Source organism: Tursiops truncatus, chromosome 15, assembly GCF_011762595.2.
Source record: "Tursiops truncatus isolate mTurTru1 chromosome 15, mTurTru1.mat.Y, whole genome shotgun sequence".
In the NCBI taxonomy this organism is placed as follows: domain Eukaryota; kingdom Metazoa; phylum Chordata; class Mammalia; order Artiodactyla; family Delphinidae; genus Tursiops; species Tursiops truncatus.
This window is the reverse complement of record NC_047048.1, coordinates 64,819,056-64,843,905: the sequence shown is the minus strand read 5'-3', so window position 1 is coordinate 64,843,905 and position 24,850 is coordinate 64,819,056. Positions and strand designations below refer to the sequence as shown.

General features: G+C 37.6%; 1 protein-coding gene across 1 annotated transcript in view; it reads right to left on the bottom strand.

Moving 5' to 3' along the window:
- CTNNBL1 (catenin beta like 1) overlaps positions 1-24,850 on the bottom strand; it is a 169,248-nt gene that overhangs the window by 74,844 nt on the left and 69,554 nt on the right. Inside the window, exons 8-10 of the mRNA XM_019943897.3 lie at positions 22,063-22,135; positions 21,765-21,823; positions 20,144-20,292 (exon numbers count right to left, since the gene is read on the bottom strand). Of these exons, the coding sequence (XP_019799456.1) occupies positions 20,144-20,292; positions 21,765-21,823; positions 22,063-22,135 (281 nt within the window). The remainder of the gene's footprint in view (positions 1-20,143; positions 20,293-21,764; positions 21,824-22,062; positions 22,136-24,850) is intronic.

Sequence of the window (24,850 nt, the reverse complement as noted above, 5' to 3'; positions counted from 1 at the left end):
AAAACGCTACAGCCAAATGAGAAATCTTTTTTTTTTTTTTTTTGAGTTCCTATACTCTAGGACGGCTACCTGCTGCTTTTTCCACAGCATGAGTTCCATTTTAAAATATCACCTCAGCAATCTTTTCTCCTTTTCCAAAATGTCTTCATCTATCCTTTGGCAGAGAGAGAGAAAAAAACAAACAAAAAAAATAGCCCTTTTTTCCTTATTGATTCTGTCAGGCACTGTGAAATCCAGGCACTCTTAACACAGGAATGAAAAGAAGTCACCTGACAACTAAACTGACACTGGGGTGGAAGGGTAAACCAGAGGGGAAAAGCTTGTGAGGTAAGGGGTACTAGACCTCTGAACAGTCCCCAGAAACAAAAGCTGAAACTCAACTACAAATCTACATGAAGGACTTCTTTGAAACTTGAGTAGAAAGGTTATAAGAAATGAATAACCAAACCATAACCCTGAAACACCTAGGAGTATGATGGAAGAAGAGTTGAAAGGGTGAAGTATTCCCAAGGGGGATAAACTGAAGTGCGGGCACTTGAGTTGGCTTCTGCTCTGAAGCCCAGCATGGCCACAGGCCAAAGAGGGCAGTGAGCCCAGGCCTAGAGCTGATGCCTGGCTTCCCTGGAACCTTGAAGATCAGGCTCACAACCATCATGTAGACTGTTTTATGTTCTTCACACACTAAAAAATTTCACATGGGAAAATAGGACTAAATATCTCTTCGCAGAAAATTGTGTTCTCAGCTACATGACTTTTAATAAGTCACTCCTCATTCTTTGGGCCTATCTATGGGGTCTGCCAGCAATTCTATGACCCAATGACTCTAAACAGCAAAAATATTTCTCAGATTTTTCTTATTCATTTAGAAAATATTTACTGGGAGCCTAATGTATACTGTTGCTAGATTCTGGGGATATAAAATGGAAAACCTGGTCTCTGCTCTCAAGAGTCTTATAGTGGGCTTCCCTGGTGGCACACTGGTTAAGAATCCACCTGCCAATGCAGGGGACATGGGTTCAAGCCCTGGTCCAGGAAGATCCCACATGCCAGGGAGCAGCTTAGCCCGTGAGCCACAACTACTGAGCCTGCATGCTACAACTACTGAAGCCCGTGCACCTAGAGCCTGTGCTCAGCAGCAAGAGAAGCCACTGCAATGAGAAGCCTGTGCACTGCAACAAAGAGTAGCCCCTGCTCGCCACAACTAGAGAAAGCCCACGTGCAGCAGCGAAGACCCAATGCAGCCAAGAATAAATGATATATATAAAATTAATTTATATATATAAATATATATAAATATAAATTTATATAATATAAATATATATAAATTTATATATATAAATATAAATTTATAAATATAAATTTACATAAATATAAAATAAAAAATATATATATATAAAATAAATTTATATATATATATAAAAAAGAGTCTTATAGTACAGCCAGAGACAAACAGATGTTACACACAGTGGTAAGTGCTCCCACAGAGGTATGCAAGGGATACCACAACCTAATCTCTACAATCTAGAGGGTGAGTAGGGGTGTAAGGACAGGCCTAGGAGAAGTGATACAGGGGCAGAAGCTTCTTAAAGAAGTTTAGCCTAAACATCAAGGGTGAATCACCCAGAGAATACAGCAATGTGTTAAGGAATCTAAAGTAGTTTGGTTTAGACAGTAGAATGTAAATGTGTGGAAAAGGGAGAATGAGAAGACATGGTCACAGGAGAATTAGGCAGAGACCAGATCCTGAAGGGACTTGGTAGCATTTCGAACGTTCATAAACAAACAAATAAAGCTTCACTTTTTAAAAAGTAAATTTCACTAACAGAAAAGAAACAGAATAATTTCCACATTTTCACAGAAGAAGGAAAAGGATGAAAGAACTAAAAGACAAGAAAAAATAAAATAAAACCATGAAGGAAATCATCAGAACAAAATAAACAGAAGAGGGACTTCCCTGGTGGCACAGTGGTTAAGAATCTGCCTGCCAATGCAGGGACATGGGTTTGATCCCACACACCGCAGAGCAACTAAGCCCATGCACAACAACTACTGAGCCTGTGCTCTAGAGCCTGTCACAACTACTGAGCCTGTGCACCACAACTACTGAAGCCTGCATGCCCTAGAGCCTGCAAGCCACAGCTACTGAGCCCACGCGCTCTTGAGTCCATGCGCCACAACTACTGAGCCTGTGTGCCACAACTACTGAAGCCCATGTGCCTAGAGCTTGTGCGCCGCAACAAGAGAAGCCACCGCAATGAGAAGCCTGCGCACCGCAACAAAAGAGTAGCCCCCACTCGCAGCAACTAGAGAAAGCCCGCGCACAGCAATGAAGACCCAACACAGCCAAAAAAACCCACTATGTTTAAAAATAAATAAATAAACACACAAACAGAAGAAAAGGGCCAAACATAATAGTCATTGTAATAGAAACAAGTATATCAAATTCATCTACTTAAAAAAAAACTCCCGCATTGGACTAAAAAACCAAGAAACAGCTATATGCTCTTAACAAGAGTCACATATAATATAAAATGACATAAAAAGTTAAAGAGGACCTTCTCACGCCTGTGGCCAGGGCTAAGAAAAGCTCCCTCCAGGGCTGACCTTCTCATGCCGGCTGCCAGGCGCTAAGGCTGGATCTATCACTCCCATGGCCTCTGGCTTTCCCATGCACCCGTCGCCACCAGAGCCCTTGTGACCCAGGCAGTCATGCCACCTCCGCACCCTGTCCTCACCAGGGCAGACCCAAGTGCTCCAGGGCAGCCTCAGGAGCAGACTCCTGTGGGTGGCTCACATGCAGAGGTGAGGCTAAAACCACAGTTGAGCCCCAGGGCAGGGCGACTAAGGAAGAGGAACAAAAGTCTTCCTGTGAAGCTGCACAAGCCTCAGATTAAGTCCTCATGATCAGCGTGGTAAACGCTGCATCTACAGAATACCTGGATGGACAATGAGTGTTCCCACAAATGAAACTGGTCTAGCTCTAGCAGCTGCAGACTAGTACGTACAGGAGGTGGGCCAGGTCAGAGCCTGAGCTGCCCCCAGAGTGCCCACAGTGGGACCAGAGACCTAACTAGAGGTTGTGGAGGGCCTCCTGGGGAGCCAAGTGCTGGCTGTGACTCATGGTGGGGGGCAAGGATGCTGAAAGCTGAGACTCAGGAAAATATAATGATTACTATTTTTTTAAAATGTTTTGTTCTGTTGTTTTATTATTATTGTTTTTATTTTTATTTGAGTTTTTAAAAACTTCTAAAATATATTTTAATTTTTTTATATTTCTTTCTACATTACTTTTTTGTTCTGTGTTTTTTCCTTTTCTTTTTTTTTCCTTTGTTCTGTTTTGTTTAAATCTTTTTTGCTTTGTTCTATTTGTTCTTATCTTTATCTTTTAAAAATTAACTTTGTGTGCTTGTTTTGTTTGCTTTTTCCTTCAGTTTGCATTCTGCTCCTGTTTGGTTTTTATTTTTTTGTCAATTTTGTTTTTAATTGTTTGATTTCATTTTGGGGTTCTTTTGTTTGTCTGCTTGTTCTCTTGTTTTTTGTTTACCGTGATTTTGTTTCTTTTTTTGTACGTTTTGTGTTTGTTTCTTTGTTTTTGTTTGGTTCTGCTTTTACCATCTGTCTGGGGCTTTGTCTGTTTCTTCATTTGTTTGTTTGTTCTTAGTTGTTGTTGTTGTTTGCTTGTTTTTATCTTTGCTATCTGTCTTTAGTTTTCATTTGTTTTCTTCCTGCCCCTTTTTTTCCCCACCCTATTACTGCCAAGCCATGTGGCTTGTGGGGTCTTGGTTCCCAGGCCAGGTTTGGGGCCTGAGCCTCTGGTGTGGGAGCGCTGAGTCCAGTACACTGGAATGCCAGAGAATTCCCAGTCCCAGGCAATATTAAATGGCAAGAGGTCTCCTGGAGGTCTACATCTCAACTCCAAGACCCAGCTGCACCCAAATGCCTGCAGGCTCCAGTGCTGAATGCCCCACACCAAACAACAAGCAAGACAGGAGCACAAACCCACGCATCAGCAGACAGGCTGTGTAAAGTCGTACTAAGCCCACAGACACCCCAAGAACACACCAAGTGATGTGGCCCTGCCCATCTGCGTGATGAGATCCAGCTCCACCCACCAGAACGAAGGCACCAGTTCCTCCCACAAGGAAGCCTACACAAACCACTGAACCAACTTCGCCCACTGGGGGCAGACACCAGAAGCAAGAGGAACTACGACCCTGCAACCTGCAGAAAGGAGATCCCAAACACAGTAAGTTAGACAAAATAAGAAGACAGAGAAATATATTGCAGATGAAGGAGCAAGATAAAAACCCACAAGACAAAAGAAATGAAGAGGAAATAGGCAAGCTACCTGAAAAAGAATTCAGAGTAGTGACAGTAAAGATAATCCAAAATCTCAGAAAGAGAATGGACAAAATACAAGAAACATTTAATAAGGACCTAGAAGAACTAAAGAACAAACAAACAGTGATGAACAACACAATAACTGAAATTAAAAATACACTAGAAGGAATCAATAGCAGAATAACTGAGGCACAAGAATGGATAAGTGAGCTGGAAGAAAGAATGGTGCAAACAACTGCCGCAGAGCAGAATAAAGAAAAGAGAATGAAAAGAATTGAAGACAGTCTCAGAGACCTCTGGGACAACATTAAACGTTCCAACATTCAAATTATAGGGGACTCAGAAGAAGGAGACAAAGAGAACGGGTCTGAGAAAATATGTGAAGAGACTGTAGTCAAAAACTTCCCTAACATGGCAAAGGAAATAGTCAATCAAGTCCAGGAAGCTCAGAGAAACAGGAAATATGAATAGACCAATCACAAGTAATGAAATTGAAACTATGATTTAAAATCTTCGAACAAACAAAAGTTCAGGACCAGAGGACTTCACAGGAGAATTCTATCAAACATTTAGAAAAGAGCTAACACCAATCCTTCACAAACTCTTCCGAAATATTAGAGGGAGGAACACTCCCAAACTCATCTATGAGGCCACCATCACCCTAATAGCAAAACCAGACAATTTATCACAAAAAAAGAAAATTACAGGCCAATATCACCGATGAACATAGAGGCAAAAATCAGGCAAACCGAATCCAACAACACATTAAAAAATCATACACCATAATCAAGTGTGATTTTTCCCAGGGATGCAAGGATTCTTCAATATATGCAAATCAATCAATGTGATACACCATATTAACAAACTGAAGAATAAAAACCATATAATCATCTCAATAGATGCAGAAAAGGTTTTCAACAAAATTCAACACCGATTTATGATAAAAACTCTCCAGAAAGTGGGCATAGAGGGACCCTACCTCAAAATAATAAAGGCCATATACGACAAACCCACAGCAAACATCATTCTCAATGGTGAAAAACTGAAAGTGTTTCCTCTAAAATCAGGAACAAGACAAGGGTGCCCACTCTCGCTACTATTATTTAACATAGTTTTGGAGCCTTAGCCACAGCAATCAGAGAAAAAAAGAAATAAAAGGAATCCAAATTGGCAAAGAAGAAGAAAAACTGTCACTGTTTTCAGATGACATGATACTATACATAGAAAATCCTAAAGATGCTACCAGAGGGCTTCCCTGGTGGCGCAGTGGTTGAGAGTACACCTGCCGATGCAGGGGACACAGGTTCATGCCCCGGTCCGGGAAGATCCCACATGCCGCGGAGCAGCTAGACCCATGAGCCATGGCGGCTGGGCCTGCGTGTCCGGAGCCTGTGCTCCACAACGGGAGAGGCAACAACAGTGAGAGGCCCGCATACCGCAAAAAAAAAAAAAAAAAAAAAAAGATGCTACCAGAAAACTACAAGAGATAATCAGTGAATTTAGTAAAGTCGTAGGATACAAAATTAAGGCACAGAAATCTCTTCATTCCTATACACTAACAAGATCAGAAAGAGAAATTAAGGAAACAATTCCATTTACCACTGCAACAAAAAGAATAAAATACCTAGGAATAAACCTACCTAAGGAGGCAAAAGACCTGTACACAGAAAACTATACAACAGTGACAAGCCTCTTAGATAGCCTCATCCACCAGATGGCAGACAGCAGAAGCAAGAAGAACTACAATTCTGCAGCCTGGGGAAGGAAAACTACATTCACAGAAAGATAGACAAAATGAAAAGGCAGAGGACTTTGTACCAGATGAAGGAACAAGATAAAACCCCAGAAAAACAACTAAATAAAGTGAAGATAGGCAACCTTCCAGAAAAAGAATTCAGAATAGTGATAGTGAAGATGATCCAGGACCTTGGAAAAAGAATGGAGGCAAAGATCGAGAAGATGCAAGAAATGTTTAACAAAGATCTAGAAGAATTAAAGAACAAACAAACAGAGATGAACAACACAATAACTGAAATGAAAAATACACCAGAAGAAATCAGTAGCAGAAAAACTGAGGCAGAAGAATGGATAAATGACCTGGAAGACAGAATGGTGGAATTCACTGCTGTGGAACAGAATAAAGAAAAAACAATGAAAAGAAATGAAGACAGCCTAAGAGACCTCTGGGACAACATTAAACCCAACAACATTCACATTATAGGGGTCCAGAAGGAAAAGAGAGAGAGAAAGGACCCGAGAAAATATTTGAAGAGATTATAGTCGAAAACTTCCCTAACATGGGAAAGGAGATTGCCACCCAAGTCCAGGAAGTGCAGAGAGTCCCATACAGGATAAACCCAAGGAGAAACATGCGGAGACACACAGTAATCAAATTGGCAAAAACTGAAGACAAAGAAAAATTACTGAAAGCAGCAACGGATAAACAACAAATAACATACAAGGGAACCCCCATAAGGTTAGCACTTGATTTCTCAGCAGAAACTCTACAAGCCAGAATGGAGTGGCAGGATATATTTAAAGTGATGAAAGGGAATAACCTACAACCAAGAGTACTCTACCTGGCAAGGATCTCATTCAGATTTGATGGAGAAATCAAAAGGTTTACAGAGAAGCAAAAGCTAAGAGAATTCAGGACCAGCAAACCAGCTCTACAACAAATGCTAAAGGAATTTCTCTAAGTGGGAAACACAAGTGAAGGAAAGGACCTACAAAAACAAACCCATAACAATTAAGAAAATGGTAATAGGAACATATATATCAATAATTACCTTAAACGTGAATGGATTAAATACTCCAACCAAAAGACACAGGCTCACTGAATGGATACAAAAACAAGACCCATATATATGTTGTCTACAAGAGACCCATTTCAGACCTATGGACACATACAGACTGAAAGTGAGGGGATGGAAAAAGATATTCCATGCAAATGGAAATCAAATGAAAGCTGGAGTAGCAATACTCATATGAGATGAAATAGACTTTAAATAAAGAATGTTACAAGAGACAAAGAAGGACACTACATAATGATCAAGTGATCAATCCAAGAAGAAGATATAACAATTATAAATATATACGTACCCAACATAGGAGGACCTCAATATATAAGGCAACTGCTAACAGCTATAAAAGAGGAAATAGACAGTAACACAATAATAGTGGGGGACTTTAACACCTCACTAACACCAATGGACAGATCATCCAAAGAGAAAAGTAATAAGGAAACACAAGCTTTAAATCACAAAATAGACCAGATAGATTTAATTGACATTTATAGGACACTCCATCCAAAAACAGCAGATTACACTTTCTTCTCAAGTACGCATGGAACAGTCTCCAGGATAGATCACATCTTGGGTCACAATTTAAGCCTCAGTAAATTTAAGAAAATTGAAATCACATCAAGCATCTTTTCTGACCACAACAATAAGAGATCAGAAATCAATTACAGGGAAAAAAACGTAAAAAACACAAACACATGAAGGCTAAACAATATGTTACTAAATAACCAAGAGATCACTGAAGAAATCAAAACATACCTAGAGATAAATTACAACGAAAACATGACAATCCAAAATCTATGGGATGCAGAAAAAGCAGCTGCAAGAGGGCAGTTTATAGCAATACAAGCCTACCTCAAGAAACAAGAAAAATCTCAAATAAACAATCTAACATCCTAAAGGAACTAGAGGAAGAAGAACAAACAAAACCCAAAGTTAGTAGAAGGAAAGAAATCATAAAGATCAGAGCAGAAATAAATGAAATAGAAACAAAGAAAACAACAGCAAAGATCAATAAAACTAAAAGCTGGTTCTTTGAGAAGATAAAATTGATAAAGCATTAGCCAGACTCATCAAGAAAAAGAGGGAGAGGACTCAAATCAATAAAATTAGAAATGAGGGCTTCCCTGGTGGCGCAGTGGTTAAGAGTCCACCTGTCGATACAGGGGACGCAGGTTCGTGCCCCGGTCTGGGAGAATCCCACATGCCACGGAGCGGCTGGGCCTGTGACCTATGGCCGCTGAGCCTGCGCGTCCAGAGCCTGTGCTCTGCAATGGGAGAGGCCACAACAGTGAGAGGCCCATGTACCACAAAAAAAAAAAAAAAAAAAAAATTAGAAATGAAGAAGGAGAAGTTACAACAGACACCACAGAAATTCAAAGCATCTTAAGACACTACTAAAAAAAACTCTATGCCAATAAAATGGACAACCTGGAAGAAATGGACACATTCTTAGAAAGGTATAACCTTCCAAGACTGAACCAGGAAGAAATAGAAAATATGAACAGACCAATCACAAGTAATGAAATTGAAACTCTGATTTAAAATCTGCCAACAAACAGAAGTCCAGGACCAGATGGCTTCACAGATGAATTCTATCAAACATTTAGAGAAGAGTTAACACCCATCCTTCTCAAACTCTTCCAAAAAATGGCAGAGAAAGGAACACTCCCAAACTCATTCTATGAGGCCACCATCACCCTGACACCAAAACCAGACAAACATACTAAAAAAAAAAGAAAACTACAGACCAATATCACTGATGAATACAGATGCAAAAATCCTCAACAAATATTAGCAAATAGACTCCAACAACACATTAAAAGGATCATACACCATGATCAAGTGGGATTTATCCCAGGGATGCAAGCATTCTGCAGTATATGCAAATCAATCAATGTGATACACCATATTAACAAACTGAAGGAAAAAAACCATATGATCATCTCAATAGATGCAGAAAACGCTTTTGACAAAATTCAACACCCATTTATGATAAAAACTCTCCAGAAAGTGGGCACAGAGGGGACTTACCTCAACATAATAAAGGCCATATACAACAATGCCACAGCAAACATTATTCTCAATGGTGAAAAACTGAAAGCATTTCCTCTAAGATCAGGAACAAGACAAGGATGTCCGCTTTCGCCACTATTATTCAACAGTTTTTGAAGTCCTAACCACAGCGATCAGAGAAGAAAAAGGAATACAATTTGGAAAAGAAGTAAAACTGTCACTGTTTGCAGATGACATGATACTATACATAGAGAATCCTAAAGATGCCACCAGAAAACTACTAGAGCTAATCAATGAATTTGGTAAAGTTACAGGATACAAAATTAATGCACATAAATCTCTTGCATTCCTTACAGTAATGATGAAAAGCCGGAAAGAGAAATTAAAGGAACACTCCCATTTACCATGACAACAAAAAGAATAAAATACCTAGGAATAAACCTACCTAGGAAGAAAAAAGACCTGTATGCAGAAAACTATAAGACACTGTTGAAAGAAATTAAAGATGATACCAACAGATGGAGAGATGTACCATGTTCTTGGATTGGAAGAATCAATATTGTGAAAAAGACAATACTACCCAAAGCAATCTACAGATTCAATGCAATCCCTATCAAATTACCAATGGCGTTTTTTACAGAATTAGAAAAAAAATCTTAAAATTTGTATACAGACACAAAAGACCCTGAATAGCCAAAGCAGTCATGAGGGAAAAATATGGAGCTGGAGGAATCAGACTCCCTGACTTCGGGCTATACTACAAAGCTACAGTAATCAAGACAGTATGGTACTGGCACAAAAACAGAAATATAGATCAATGGAACAGGATAGAAAGCCCAGAGATAAACCCATGCACCTATGCTCAAGTAATCTATGACAAAGGAGGCAAGGATATATAATGGAGAAAAGACAGTCTCTTCAATAAGAGATGCTGGGAAAACTGGACAGCTACATGTAAAAGAATGGAATTAGAACACTCCCTAACACCATACACAAAAATAAACTCAAAATGGATCAGAGGCCTAAATGTAAGACCAGACACTATAAAACTCTTAGAGGAAAACAAAGGAAGAACACTCTGTGACATAAATCACAGCAAGATCTTTTTTGATCCACCTCCTAGAGGAATGGAAATAAAACCAAAAATAAACAAATGGGACCCACTGAAACTTAAAAGCTTTTGCAAAGCAAAGGAAACTGCAAACAAGACGAAAAGACAACCCTGACAATGGGAGAAAATATTTGCAAACGAATCAATGGACGAAGGATTAATCTCCAAAATATATAAACAGCTCATGCAGCTCAATATTAGAAAAACAAACAACCCAATCAGAAAAATGGGCAGAAGACCTAAATATAGACATTTCTCCAAAGAAGACATGCAGATGGCCAAGAATCACATGAAAAGCTGCTCAACATCACTAATTATTAGAGAAATGCAAATCAAAACTACAGTGAGGTATCACCTCACACCGTTTAGAATGGGCATCTGGGGATGGTGGTGTGCTGAACTGGGTGACTGGGATTGACATGTATACACTGATGTGTATAAAATTGATGACTAATAAGAACCTGCTGTATAAAAAAATAAATAAAATAAAATTCAAAAATTTTAAAAGAATAAATAAATAAAGAATGGGCATCATTAGAAAATCTACAAACAACAAATGCTGGAGAGGGTGTGGAGAAAAGGGAACCCTCTTGCACTGTTGGTGGGAATGTAAATTGATACAGCCACTATGGAGAACAGTATGGAGGTTCCTTAAAAAACTAAAAACAGAATTACCATATGACCCAGCAAACCCATTACTGGGCATATATCCAGAGAAAACCATAATTCAAAAAGACACATGCACCCCAATGTTCACTGCAGCACTATTTACAATAGCCAAGTCATGGAAGCACCCTAAATGCCCATCGACAGGCGAATGGATAAAGAAGATGTGGTACATATATACAATGGAATATTACTCAGCCATAAAAAGGAACAAAATTGGGTCATTTGTAGAGATGTGGATGAATCTAGAGACTGTCATACAGAGTGAAGTAAGTAAGACAGAGAAAAACAAATACTGCATATTAACGCATATTTGTGGAACTTAGAAAAATGGTACAGATGAACTGGTTTACAGAGCAGAAATTGAGACACAGATGTAGAGAACAAATGTATGGACACCGAGGGGGGAAAGCAGTGGCGGGTCGGGGTGGTGGTGTGATGAATTGGGAGATTGGGATTGACATGTATACATTGATGTGTATAAAATGGATAACTAATATGAACCTGCTGTATAAAAAAATTAAATTAAATTAAAAAATTTAAAAAAAAACTATAAGATACTGATGAACAAAATGAAAGATGACATAAACAGATGGAGAGATATACCATGTTCTTGGATTGGAAGAATCAATATTGTGAAAATGACTATACTACCCAAAGCAATCTACAGATTCAATGCAATCCCTATCAACTTATCAATGGCATTTTTCACAGAACTAGAAGAAAAAATTTTACAATTTGTATGGAAACACAAAAGACATCGAATAGCAAAAGCAATCTTGAGAAACAAAAATGGAGCTGGAGGAATCAGGCTCCCTGACTTCGGATTATACTACAAAGCTATAGTAGTCAAGACAGTATAGTACTGGCACAGAAAAAGAACTATAGACCAATGGAACAGGATAGAAAGTCCAGAGATAAACCCACACACCTGTGGTCACCTAATCTATGACAAAGAAAGCCAGAATATACAATGGAGCAAAGACAGCCTCTTCAATAAGTGGTGCTGGGAAAACTGGACAGCTACATGTAAAAGAATGAAATTAGAACACCCCCTAACACTATACAAAAAAGTAAACTCAAAATGGATTAAAGACCTAAATGTAAGGCCAAACACTATAAAACTCTTAGGGGAAAATATGGGCAGAACACTCCTTGACATAAATCGCAGCAAGGTCTTTTTTGACCCACCTCCTAGAGTAATGAGAATAAAAATAGAAATAAACAAATGGGACCTCATTAAACTTAAAAGCTTTTGCACAGTGAAGGAAATCATAAACAATACAAAAAGACAACCCTCAGAATGGGAGAGAATATTTGCAAATGAATCAACTGACAAAGGATTAATGTCCAAAATACACAAACAGCTCACGCAGCTCAATATCAAAAAAATAAATAACCCAGTTAAAAAATGGGCAGAAGACCTAAAGAGACATTTCTCCAAAGAAGACATACAGATGGCCAACAAACACATGAAAAGATGCTCAACATCAGTAATTATTAGAGAAATGCAAATCAAAACTACAATGAGGTATCCCTCACACCTGTCAGAATGGCCACCATCAAAAAATCTACAAACAATAAATGCTGGAGAGGGTGTGGAGAAAAGGGAACCCTCATGCATTGTTGGTGGGAATGCAAATTGATACAGCCACTATGGAGAATAGTATGGAGATTCCTTAAAAAACTAAAAATAGAACTACCACATGACCCAGCATATACCCAGAGAAAACCATAATTCAAAAAGACACATGCACCCCAATGTTCATTGCAGCACTATTTACAATAGCCAGGACATGGAAGCAATGCAACCTAAATGTCCATCAACAGAGGAATGGATAAAGAAGTTGTGGTACATATATACAATGGAATATTACTCAGCCATAAAAAGGAATGAAACTGGGTCATTTGTAGAGACATGGATGGACCTAGAGACTGTCATACAGAGTGAAGTAAGTCAGAAAGAGAAAAAGAAATACTGTATATTAATGCATGTATGTGAAGCCTAGAAAAATGGTACAGATGAACTGGTTTGCAGGGCAGAAATAGAGACACAGATGTAGAGAACAAACGTATGGACACCAAGGGGGGAAAGTGGTGGTGGTGGGGTGGTGGTGGGATGAATTGGGAGATTGGGATTGACATATATACACTAATATGTATAAAATGGATAACTAATAAGAACCTGCTGTATAAAAAAATAAATAAAATTTAAAAAAAGGATTATAAAAGAGACATAAAGAGGTGAAAATGAAAAAGATGAAATGAAATGGAAGATATAGAAAAGAATGATACAAGGACAACATATTAATAAACTTGAAAGTCTATGAAATTGAAAATTTCTAGTAAAATATAAAGTATCAAATTGTCTTTAAAAATCAGAGCATTGATGAAAGAAATCAAAGACCTAAATAAATGAAGAAATATACGATGTTCATGGATTGGAAGACTCATTATTGCAAAGATGTCCATCCTCCCCAAAAGAACCCATAGATTCAATATGATACCAATCAAAACCCCAGCAGAGTTTTTCTAGAAATTAACAGGCTGATTCTAAAATTTATACAGAAAGACAAAGAAAGTAAAGAACTAGAATAGTTAAAACAATCTTTAAAAAGACATTAAGTCTGAGGATTCACACCATGTAATTTCAAGACTTAACCATAAAGTCGAAATAGGGTTGTGTTGGCAAAAAGATAGATACACAGATCAATAGAGCAGAATAGAAAGCACAGAAATAGACCCACACATATATGATTGATTTCTGACAAAGGTGTAAAGGCAATTAAACAGAATGTGGACAGTCTTTGCAATAAATGGTGCCAGAACTGGACATCTATATACAAAAATAATAAATAAAACCAAGAACCTCAATTCATATCTAACACTATATATAAAAATTAACTTAAAATGGATCACAGACCTATAAATGCCTAAAACTGAAAGTTGTAAAAGAAAATATGAAAGGAACAGTTTGAGACCTTGGGTTAGACAAACACAGTTTATATACCATACCAAAAGCACAATTTAAAAAATATTTTTTACAAATTAGACTTTATCAAAGTAATACTTTTGCTCTTTAAAAGATACTGCTAAAAAATGAAAAGGCAAGCCACAGACTAGGAAAACGATATTTCTAAAACATGTATCTGACAAAGACTTCTACCTAGAGTAAAGAACACTTAAAACTCAATGAGACAACCCAAATAAAATTTAGACAAAAGGTCTGAACAAAGGTTTGACTTTAACAAAAGGTATAAGAAAGGTCAATATGAACATGAAAAGATGCTCAACAACCTGAGTAATCAGTTATATGCAGATTAAAGCCACAATACATACTCACTCAAATGGCTAAAACTAAAATCTGACAATACCAGGTATTAAGGAGGATACAGAGCAACTGGAGTTCTCATGCCTTGCTGGTAGGGATATAAAATGATACAATCATTTTGGGAAACAACTTGGTAGTTTCTAATAGTAAATTTTTATTTAATATATAACTCACTCATTCCACTCCCAAGTATTTAACCAAGAGAAATGAAAATATATGTTTATCCAAAGACTTTTAAGCAGCTTTATTCACAACAGCAAAACAATGGAAACAACCCAAGTGTCTAGAACAGGTGAATAAATAAACAAACCGATATGCTGGAATGCAGAAATATAATCGAATACTACTAAGCATAAAAAAAGAACCACACTACTAATACATGCAAAATAAATGAACCTCAAAAACAACCTGTTGAGTTAAATAAGCTAAACAAAACACATACTGTATGATTCTATTTATATGAAACTCTAGAATGGCAATGTTTGACTGGGGTCAAAGGTGGATTGGTGGGAACTGATTGCAAAAGTGATCAAGGAAATTTTGGAGGGTGATAAAAATGATCTACATATGCATTGTCCGATATCATAGCCACTAGCCACATGTAGCCACTGAACATCTGAAATATAGCTAAATTTCAGATTTAAATTGAGGAGCTAAAATTTAAATTTAATTTAAATAAATTTAAGTTTAGAAATTGATACTTGATTCAGTTATTGGGAAACAGTTAAGTATGTTTAGAGAAACCTAAGTATGGGAATCTACTTTTTCAACTGTAAATTTTATGAAATCTAACTACAAATCAAGTACTGTAATGAAAATTTAGCATTGAATTCAGATGTTAATGTAAAATACACACTGGATTTTAAAGACTTAGTAGGAAAAAATAATGCAAAATGGCTTAATAATGTTTTTATTGATTACATGTTGAATTGATTTATAATATACGGCATTAAATAAAACCTATTATTTTGTTTCTTTTAAACTTTTTACTGTGGCTACTACAAAATATAAAACTATGTATTGCCAACTGAAAGTTGTCACTTGCCATCTGCCTCTACAAGGATTAGGTCACTAACCACAGCAGTCGCTGACCTTCAACACACCCTGAAAGGAGTTCAGGGTGGAGATATCAGGAATGAGGCACTCTGTGCTCTGGCAAGAACTGGCAGAACAGGCCTCCAGAGAGTTATTTTCAGAAGACTTTTTGTTGTTGTTGAAGTATAAGTTGATTTACAATGTCGTGTTAGATGCAGGTGTACAGCAAAGTGATTCAGCTCCATTACAGATTCTTTTCCATTATAGGTCATTCCAAAATATCATATATAGTTCCCTGCGCTATATATTAGGTCCTTGTTGTTTATCTATTTTATATATAGTAGTGCGTATGTGTTAATCCCAAACTCCTAATTTATCTCTCCTCCCAACCCTTTCCCCTTTGGTAACCATAAGTTTGTTTTCTATGTCTGTGAGTCTATTTACGTTTTGTAAATAAGTTCATTTGCACCATTTTTTTAGATTCTACATATAAGTGACATCATATGATATCTGTCTTTCTCTGTCTGACTGACTTCACTTAGTATGATAATCTCTAGGTCCATCCATGTTGCTGCAAATGGCAATATTTTATTCTCTTTTATGGCTGAATAATATTCCATTGTGTGTATATATATATATATATATATATATATATATATATATATATATATACACATACAGCATCTTCTTTATCCATTCATCTCTTGATGGACACTTAAGTTACTTGCATGTCTTGGCTACTGTAAATAATGCTGCTATGAACATTGGAGTGCATGTATCTTTTCAGATTACAGTTTTCCTCTTTTCTAGATATATGCCCAGGAGTGGGACTACTGGGTCATATGGTAACTCTATTTTTAGTTTTTTAAGGAACTTCCATACTGTTCTCCATAGTGGCTGCACCAATTTACATTCCTACTAACAGTGTAGGAGAGTTCCCTTTTCTCCACACCCTCTCCGCATTTATTATTATTTTTGTAGACTTCTTGATGATGGCCATTCTGACTGGTGTGAGCTGATGCCTCATTTTAGTTTTGACTTGCATTTCTCTAATAATAGCAATGTTGAACACCTTTTCACGTGCCTGTTGGCTATCTGTATGTCTTCTTTGGAAAAATGTCTATTTAGGTCTTCTGTCCAATTTCTGATTGGGTTGTTTTTTTGATATTGAGCAGTATGAGCCGTTTGTATATTTTGGGAATTAAGCCCTTGTCTGTCACATTGTTTCCAAATATTTTCTCCCATTCCGGAGGTTGTCTTTTCATTTGATTTATGGTTTCCTTTGCTGTGCAAAAGCTTATATGTTTGATTAGGCCCCATTTGTTTATTTTTGCTTTTATTTCTTTTGCCTTGGGAGACTGACCTAAGAAAACATTGTTATGATTTATGTCAGAGAATGTTTTCCCTATGTTCTCTTCCAGGAGTTTTATGGTGTCGTGTCTTATATTTAAGTCTTTAAGCCATATTGAGTTTATTTTTGTGTATGGTGGAAGGGCAGGAGAAGATTTTATAAGCCTAATTTCTTGTAAACTCTCATATCTAGAAAAACAGTAAAATCATTAATCTGCTCCTTGCGACTAGCAGCAACCCTCTGCCGAAATGTGTGCTTGATTGCACACATTCCCCTTCACCAAAATCATATATGTACGGACCTCCCCCCTTACCTCTTCAGAACAGTCCCTCAGAGCTATCTGAGAGGCTGTCTCCCAGGCTATAGTTCTCATTTTGCCCCAAATAAAACTTAACTCACAACTCTCACGTTGTGCATTCTTTTCAGTCGGCAGTATCTTGCATCTTCAAATTGTGGTGAAAACAAAGGTATATACATTTGTCAAAATTAAAATTAGTGTTTGACTGTATATAAATTATGCCTCAATAAAGGTGATAAAAGTATTAAATTGGGTAGTATTGGGTTGGCCAAAAAGTTCGTTCGGGTTTTGCTGTAAGATGGTACGGAAAACCCGAACGAACTTTTTGGCCAACCCAATATATATATATGTATGTGTGATAATTTGTGCATATAAATGTATAAATGACTATCTTGTTGGTGACCTTTCCTTATCAATAATCAGAAACATTAAAAAAAATTCTGTGGACATGCAAAATTAACTGTTCCTCTCAATAGTTAACACATTTAATTATATTATGGTTATTTAATGTTGGCCTCCATCACTAGCAACTGAGTTTCTTGAAGGCAGGAATCCTGTCTTGTCCATGTCCGTATAAGCCTAGCACTTAACATAGTAAGTTAACATAGCACTTTACCAATGTTTTAAGAACTGCAGAACTGTCCCAGCCAATTTATATATATAGTCTAATATCCACAAAGATCCCTGCAAATTTGGCATTATTACTCCCATTTTTCATATGAAAAAAGTGAGGGTCAGAGGACAGAAAGCTTAGAGTAACTCACCAAATATCCAGAACTAGTAAGTGAAAGAACTATGTTCCAAACCCACATTTGCCTCAACTCCAAAGCCCACTCTTCCACACTACACCATACTGCCACCTCTCCAGGTGGGCATTTCATAACTGTTTGATGAACGTCTAAATCAAAATAAAGATTAGTATTTAGGGGCAATGGAAGCACAGAAGTTTTCCTGAACTTCTAGTGTTACAGCTTCATAGTCTTTGAATGGGTTCCCTTGAGACAGAGCAACTTGGCAGCTCTTGCTAGAAGATCAGGAAGGATGAATCTAGTAGGAAAAAAAAATTCCCTCCCAATTAAACTTTCCACTTGGGAGTCTGAAGAAGAAAAATAACACAGAACAAAGAGCATGGGAAAGAGAAAAAAAGAAATGCTGAATCTGCTAATATAGTTAATTAATATGAAAGAATTAATCTAATAGTAACTTCAGCATTCAAATATGAAAAGTTAGGAGATCCTACAAAGGTACAGTTCCTAAGTCTTTTGGAGCTCCTGTTTAGTTAGGCTCCCAGAATCTCAGCATTCCTGTCGGAATAATCCACATTTCTGGTTATTTATTCAGCTCCCCACTGCTGCACATTTACAAGCCATATGCTACAGGAATACATCACCTCATATTTGCACTCAAACATCCAAAGACACTGGCAGTTCAGACCTTTAAGAAGCTTAGAGAAAAGTCCCTGCAGAGTATAGTTTTAAGGTTAGAAGGTCCAGGAAGCCAAATGCATCTTCTTTATATGCTATTTGCTTGAGAGAAGGTGGGTCATTTCAACAAAAGGACAAGCAATTAGAAGGGTAAAGGAGATAAACAAACAAAAGACTCAAGAGAGTAAAGCTAGCAAAAATCTGCTGAACACTAAAGGTCTCTGAATAATTCCAATGCTCCTCTCTGCACTTTAAAATAAATTTTAAAAAACAATTCCACATAGGAAGATTCTTCAATCAATCTAAGGTCTAGTACACATTAGACAAACCAAAAGGTCTACTGTGCCCCTGGGCCTAAACAAGCCTTTAAAGAGGAGAGGTTTTAGTAACATATACCTTGATAATCTTAAAGACAAAAATAGTTTAAACACAAAAATTTGTAGAATTTGTCATTGGAGAATTTTTTATAACAACAAAACATTGGAAATACCCTCAATATCAATAACAAAGTAAGACTAAGTTATATTCCCTTAGAGTGCATTATTCAGTTATTGAAAACTCTCATGAAGGTTATGTCAAAACATGGGAAACAGCATGTTAAGTTCAAACAAACAAACAAAAACAGTATAGAAAATTACATGTGTGGTAGGCCTAAAAAGCTGTTAAAGAGAAAACAATTATGGGAAAAAAGACTACAAGGAATATGCACCCAAAGTTGGGCTGTGTTCAAGTGACAGAGCTGTTTTTTAGCTTCTTGGAGGCAGGAATCCTGTCCTCCAATTCTGTATAAGCCAAGCACTTAACATAGTACCTTATCAGTCCTACTACTAACAGTAGTTTTGCATGTCTATATTCTAAGCTATCAAATTTATTAAAAAATTTTTTCAATGAAATATATTAACAGAATTTTCAGTGTACTTGAATATGTTTCAAGACAGCAGACTCTGGCTCAATTTCATAAAGAATAATCCCATGATTATAGTCTCTCGCATCTCTCAATTGAAAAAACTGACCATTGATACTACAACTCCTTCTCTGGTTACCCCTTCACACCATTTCTCTATTTCCCTTCCAAGCCAGATTTCTCAAAAGAATTATCCATAACAAGCTATCTCCCATTTACTTCCAACTTTAGGATTCTGTGAATTATACTAACATGATATTTACTATAAATAGTTTAAGAAATTAAAGCATAAATAAGATATACAAGAAAGCACTATAAAGAAAAGTTCTAGAACTGTCTTGCACATTTTCATATCTCCTATGCTAGCCACATAGCACATGCGCAATGCATTATTGAAAATAACACATAATGAAAAATATGTATAAGTGAAAAATATGAATTATATTCTGCTGTCAATAATAAAAATACGGACAAACATATGGCACAGACAGGTCTATGTGGAATATACAGAAAACTGGGCTAAGTTTAGAAATTAACATAGGGTATGTTGAGAAGTTAACGACTAGATTTCCCAAAACCAACACACTATAAGAAGGAGCAAAAAAACCATTTCCCTTTGATGGAGTGGTCCTATTCCCAAATGACCTAACCACAGGGCACAAACAGACTGAAATATACTTTTTATTCATCCAATCTAACTTTAGAAAAGACCATACACACACTTGAAGACTTTACTGTTTTATATATCTAGGAAACTCAATGGAATAAAAGGCCATAGCTACATGTTCTTGAATCCAGGCTAACAGTGAGGAGTTCGGCAAAAAAAGATGGAGAGCTAGGAGATAATAGGGGATAAGAAGCATACCTTAGCATGAGATTCATCAGTTGAAGACCCTCACCCTTCAGGAAACGCTCACGATTGGAACTGAGCATTAGGCAGGAACAGAGTGAATCAAACAGATTCTCCATCATCTCCTGCTCCTCGGCTGTGCTAGGATTGTGTCTTTTAAACACCTGTCAAGTAAAGATATCAGAAAGCACAGAACCATAAGAGAATGTCTTTTCATCAACCAGCACTCAACAGTTTCCAAAGCCCATCTACTCCAAAAACCCTACAACTGAGGAAACAGAAGCTTACCAAACAAAATTCTCATCAGTTTCCATTATAGAGAAACTGGGCTTTCTGATGCACAGGTTAAATAAACGGCTATCAGTTCATGCAAAAAACCAGAACACTCAACTGACCACTGAGTCCATGAATAACTGATAGTTCCAAGGAGGCAATTTAACAAAAACCAACAAAACCTTTTCATTGTGAAATATATTAACATGTAGAAGACTCTATAAAAGACAAGTATAGCTAAATGCATAAGGTGAACACCCCTGAAGCCAGCATTCAGATCAAGAAACAACTTTGCCAGCTACCCCCCAAAGCCCTCCACTTGTGCTACCCAACCACACTTCTTCCCCTTCTAAAAGAAACCACAGTCCTGAAAGGCAAATCTTGGCTCAATATAAGGAACAGTTTCCTAACCATCAGGGCTACTGAACTGCCTCATAGACTAGTTGTGGCTCTAAATCATGGGAACAGCGAAAAGCAGTTTTATCTTTGCCGGAAATACATGGCATGTTAAGAGGAAAGCCTTTTAACAGTGTATGCATACCCATACAGTCTACTACAAAATGATCAATAATCTTGCGGGAACAGGACTAAGTACTTTCCCAGAATTGGGAGATTCACATTTCAAAGCTCTATTTTTTGGGGTGGAGGCCAAGCCACTCAGGCTGCTGGCACCAAGATGAAAGCTGTATGCAAACTGACATCTCAGACACTCCCAACACGCTTAAGATTTTATCCAAATGATCTATTTTCAGTCCTGGTTTTGGAATAGCACAGATGAGATTTGTTAGAAAAAAAAATCTTAATAGTATTTTCAGAATGCCAGCAGAACAACATTTCAACAGGATTTACATTTCTTACAACAAGCAAATGGCAATTTCTAATTTCTTTTTCCAGCCTCCAGTGCCACATCCTTCCCTATCCTCCTCTCTGACCTCTATCCCACTGCATTGGAACTTGTACTACTGAAGCTTACTTATCTGGATCCTAAATGAACAGACTCCAATTTAGTGGCAGACTGACGGGAAAGCAAGTGAATAATCTTGGGAGTGGGTCAACTAAAAATAATTTGGTATTCTTGGCTCAAGAATATACACTTAAGCAGGAAGCACACCTCTTTTGGATTGATAAATATCAGAAGACTGAGAAAGTCCACACCAGATACACAGTGATATCTGGCCATAAAGAGGAAATGACTAAGAAAAGGAGGCAAACCATGTACCTCCAATGTGACCTCAAACCTGCCAACACATTCCATATGGCTTGCATCACATGGCTTATTCCTTCCAACAATTTCCAGCTCCACCTCCCATTTAAAGCAAGCCATGGATCTTGACGGCAGACAGGAAGCATAAGAATTACTCACGGATAACTGCTGAAGAAGCACATCGATTCCATCCAGCTCCCCAAGCAATTCCCTGTTTTCTAAAAGGGGAAAAAAATAGAAGGAGAAAAAAAAAATGAAGCTAACTGTCAGATTTTACAGCCGTCTAACACTGATACATCAGCAAACAAAATCAATACAGCTTGACAGAGTACAAAAGCTGCACAGAGAGCGAGAGGGAGAGCAAGGGGATGCCAAAGGCAAGAGAGCTTGCTGTCATGATCTGAAACAAGCCTGGCTCCTATCCTAACAGAATATCAATACCGAGAGGGAGCCTCACCATCATTGTCCTGGAGCAATATGGCCAGCACTTCACTACAATACAGTTTGTTGGCATCAAAAGGCATCTTTGCCTGTTGGGAAATAGGAGAAATGAGAAAAACGTTAAGGGGCCTTGCTTCCTTCCCCAGGACAAATTTTTTCACAAGTACTAGGATCTGAGTTAGCGAGAAGCAGAAGTTAGAAAGGGAAAGGGCAGGTTAAGGGTAAAAAAGGTCTGCCTCTGCTCTCAAGAGACCAGACTCAAGCACTGCATAGTAAAACCATAAACAGCAGATGTACACAACAGCTCTCACACTCCTAAAGCCCAGGTGCAAATGTCACCTCCTCTGTGAAGCCCTCCCAGATTCCCCATTTTGAGTCTAGGGACTATTGTCTAGCACATAATACACACTCAAATGTGAACTGGATAAATGATTGAAAGTTTTGAACATTTAAGACTAAAATTCATCATGAAGCTTCATTCACAAGTTACAATCATAAAATTAGGCTGTAAATTAGCTGATAGATGATCAGAGAAGCTGAAAAGAAAGCAAGCTTTTGTTTTGATTAGTTGAATGTCTTTATAACAAAGTAGTTCCTTTTGGATTTTTTTTTAAATGCTTAAAATTTAATTTGAAATCATAAACCTAACTGCTCATGGGCCATAATCTGCCTACTATTTAAAAAGGAAACCATATTAAATATGCAGAAATATGTTAATATTTTAACACCCAAATTATTACCCACAATTCTTTCCCTGCTGCATGCTCTGCTACTTGGAGTTGCAGAGGGGACACATCTACTGCAGAGCCTATTTTTCATGGTCATCCACATTGTTGCCCTAGTAGTGCGACTCAAGTGCCTCATCATTAACAATGCCCCTTGGATAAAGGTACACAGAGAGGAGCACAAGCCTCATCGATGTGTTTTTATTTACCGTACCCTTGATCCTTAAAATGCAGGCACAAAGACCACGACTGTTAATCAGCAGCAGCCTTGCTACCTATCCAGGTTTTAGAACCAACATATAATTACTGTACCTGGAAAGGACAGGGGAAGTGTTTATACTGAAGCTAATACCTCCATCCCCTTAGTGCCATTCACAGTTCTGTTTGGACACTGATTTTGCACTTAAGAAGGAAGAGTGGCCCCTAAGGAAGCAACACCCAGCATCTTTTCAGTTCTCTCTGCATGTCTTCCCCATCAAGCCTAAGTGCACCCCATAGGTTTTCAGAAGGCTGACCGGGTATGACCCATCTTAGGTTAAAAGATCTGTAAATACAAGGTCTTATGTGTGCTGACTGCAAGTTATGCTCCCTGAACAAGCTTAAGGCCTTGTTTCAAGAAATTCAGTACAACAGCCAGGGTTTAAATGCAATCTGTGGTGTTTTTCACTTTAAGAAAAATAGTTTTATACAAATCAAAATACAAAAGTGAAAAGCCAAGGGGTGAACATGTCTATTAGAATGAAGGATTCGCTAATAAAATCACTTACTCAAATGATTTAAGTTCAAGTATTGCTAGTTTAAATTACTTAAGCTACAACAACTTATACGCAGCTTTTTAAGGGTCAGGATTCTTGTTGCAAACAAGATACACTCAACTGAAAGAAGCCAAAAGACATCAGGCCACTACAGCAATAGCATTTCTGTGGTTCCAATGCCTCTTGTCTTTTATTTGATTTTATAAACTCCTGTCTCTAAGGTAGGAGAGAGGTTTCCTCTTTTTTTCCAACAAATATTTATTGGGCACCTGCTATATGCAAGACACAAAATTGAACGTGACAGCAAACAGAGGTGAATTTGACATGAAACTGGTCCATTGTTACGTCATTTAAAAAATTACACTGAATTAAAGTTAATTTTATCAAGTAATACATTTACGTTAAAAAAAATAAATAGAAGGACATGAACCTGGGATGAGACATACCTAGATTTAACTCATAAGCATGTACTACCTACGTGACACTAAGTCTGCAGTTCCCAAACTGTGTGCCAAGGTACCTGGGACATCATATTGAATTCAGAGGGGATTGCAAGGATTTACAGGATTTACAAGGAAAGCACAGTGACATCTCACATCTGCTGATTAGTGAGCATGTTAACCACTAGCTTCAGGTACATTTCTTTTTTTTTTTTAACATCTTTATTAGAGTATAATTGCTTTACAATGGTGTGTCAGTTTCTGCTTTATAACAAAGTGAATCAGTTATACATATACGTATGTTCCCATATCTCTTCCCTCTCGCATCTCCCTCCCTCCCACCCTCCCTATCCCACCCCTCTAGGTGGTCACAAAGCACTGAGCTAATCTCCCTGTGCTACGTGGCTGCTTCCCACTAGCTAGCTATTTTATGTTTGGTAGTGTATATATGTCCATGTCACTCTCTCACTTTGTCCCAGCTTACCCTTCCCCCTCCCCATATCCTCAAGTCCATTCTCTAGTAGGTCTGCATCTTTATTCCCGTCTTGCCCCTAGGTTCTTCTGACCATTTTCTTTTTTTTTTTTAGACTCCATGTATATGTGTTAGCATACGGTATTTGTTTTTCTCTTTCTGACTTACTTCACTCTGTATGACAGTCTCTAGGTCCATCCACCTCACTACAAATAACTCAGTTTCGTTCCCTTTTATGGCTGAGTAATATCCCATTGTATATATGTGCCATGTCTTCTTTATCCATTCATCTGTTGATGGACACTTAGGTTGCTTCTATGTCGTGGTTATTGTAAATAGAGCTGCAATGAACATTTTGGTACATGTCTCTTTTTGAATTATGTACATTTCTTTTGATGACATCTTTTCTTTG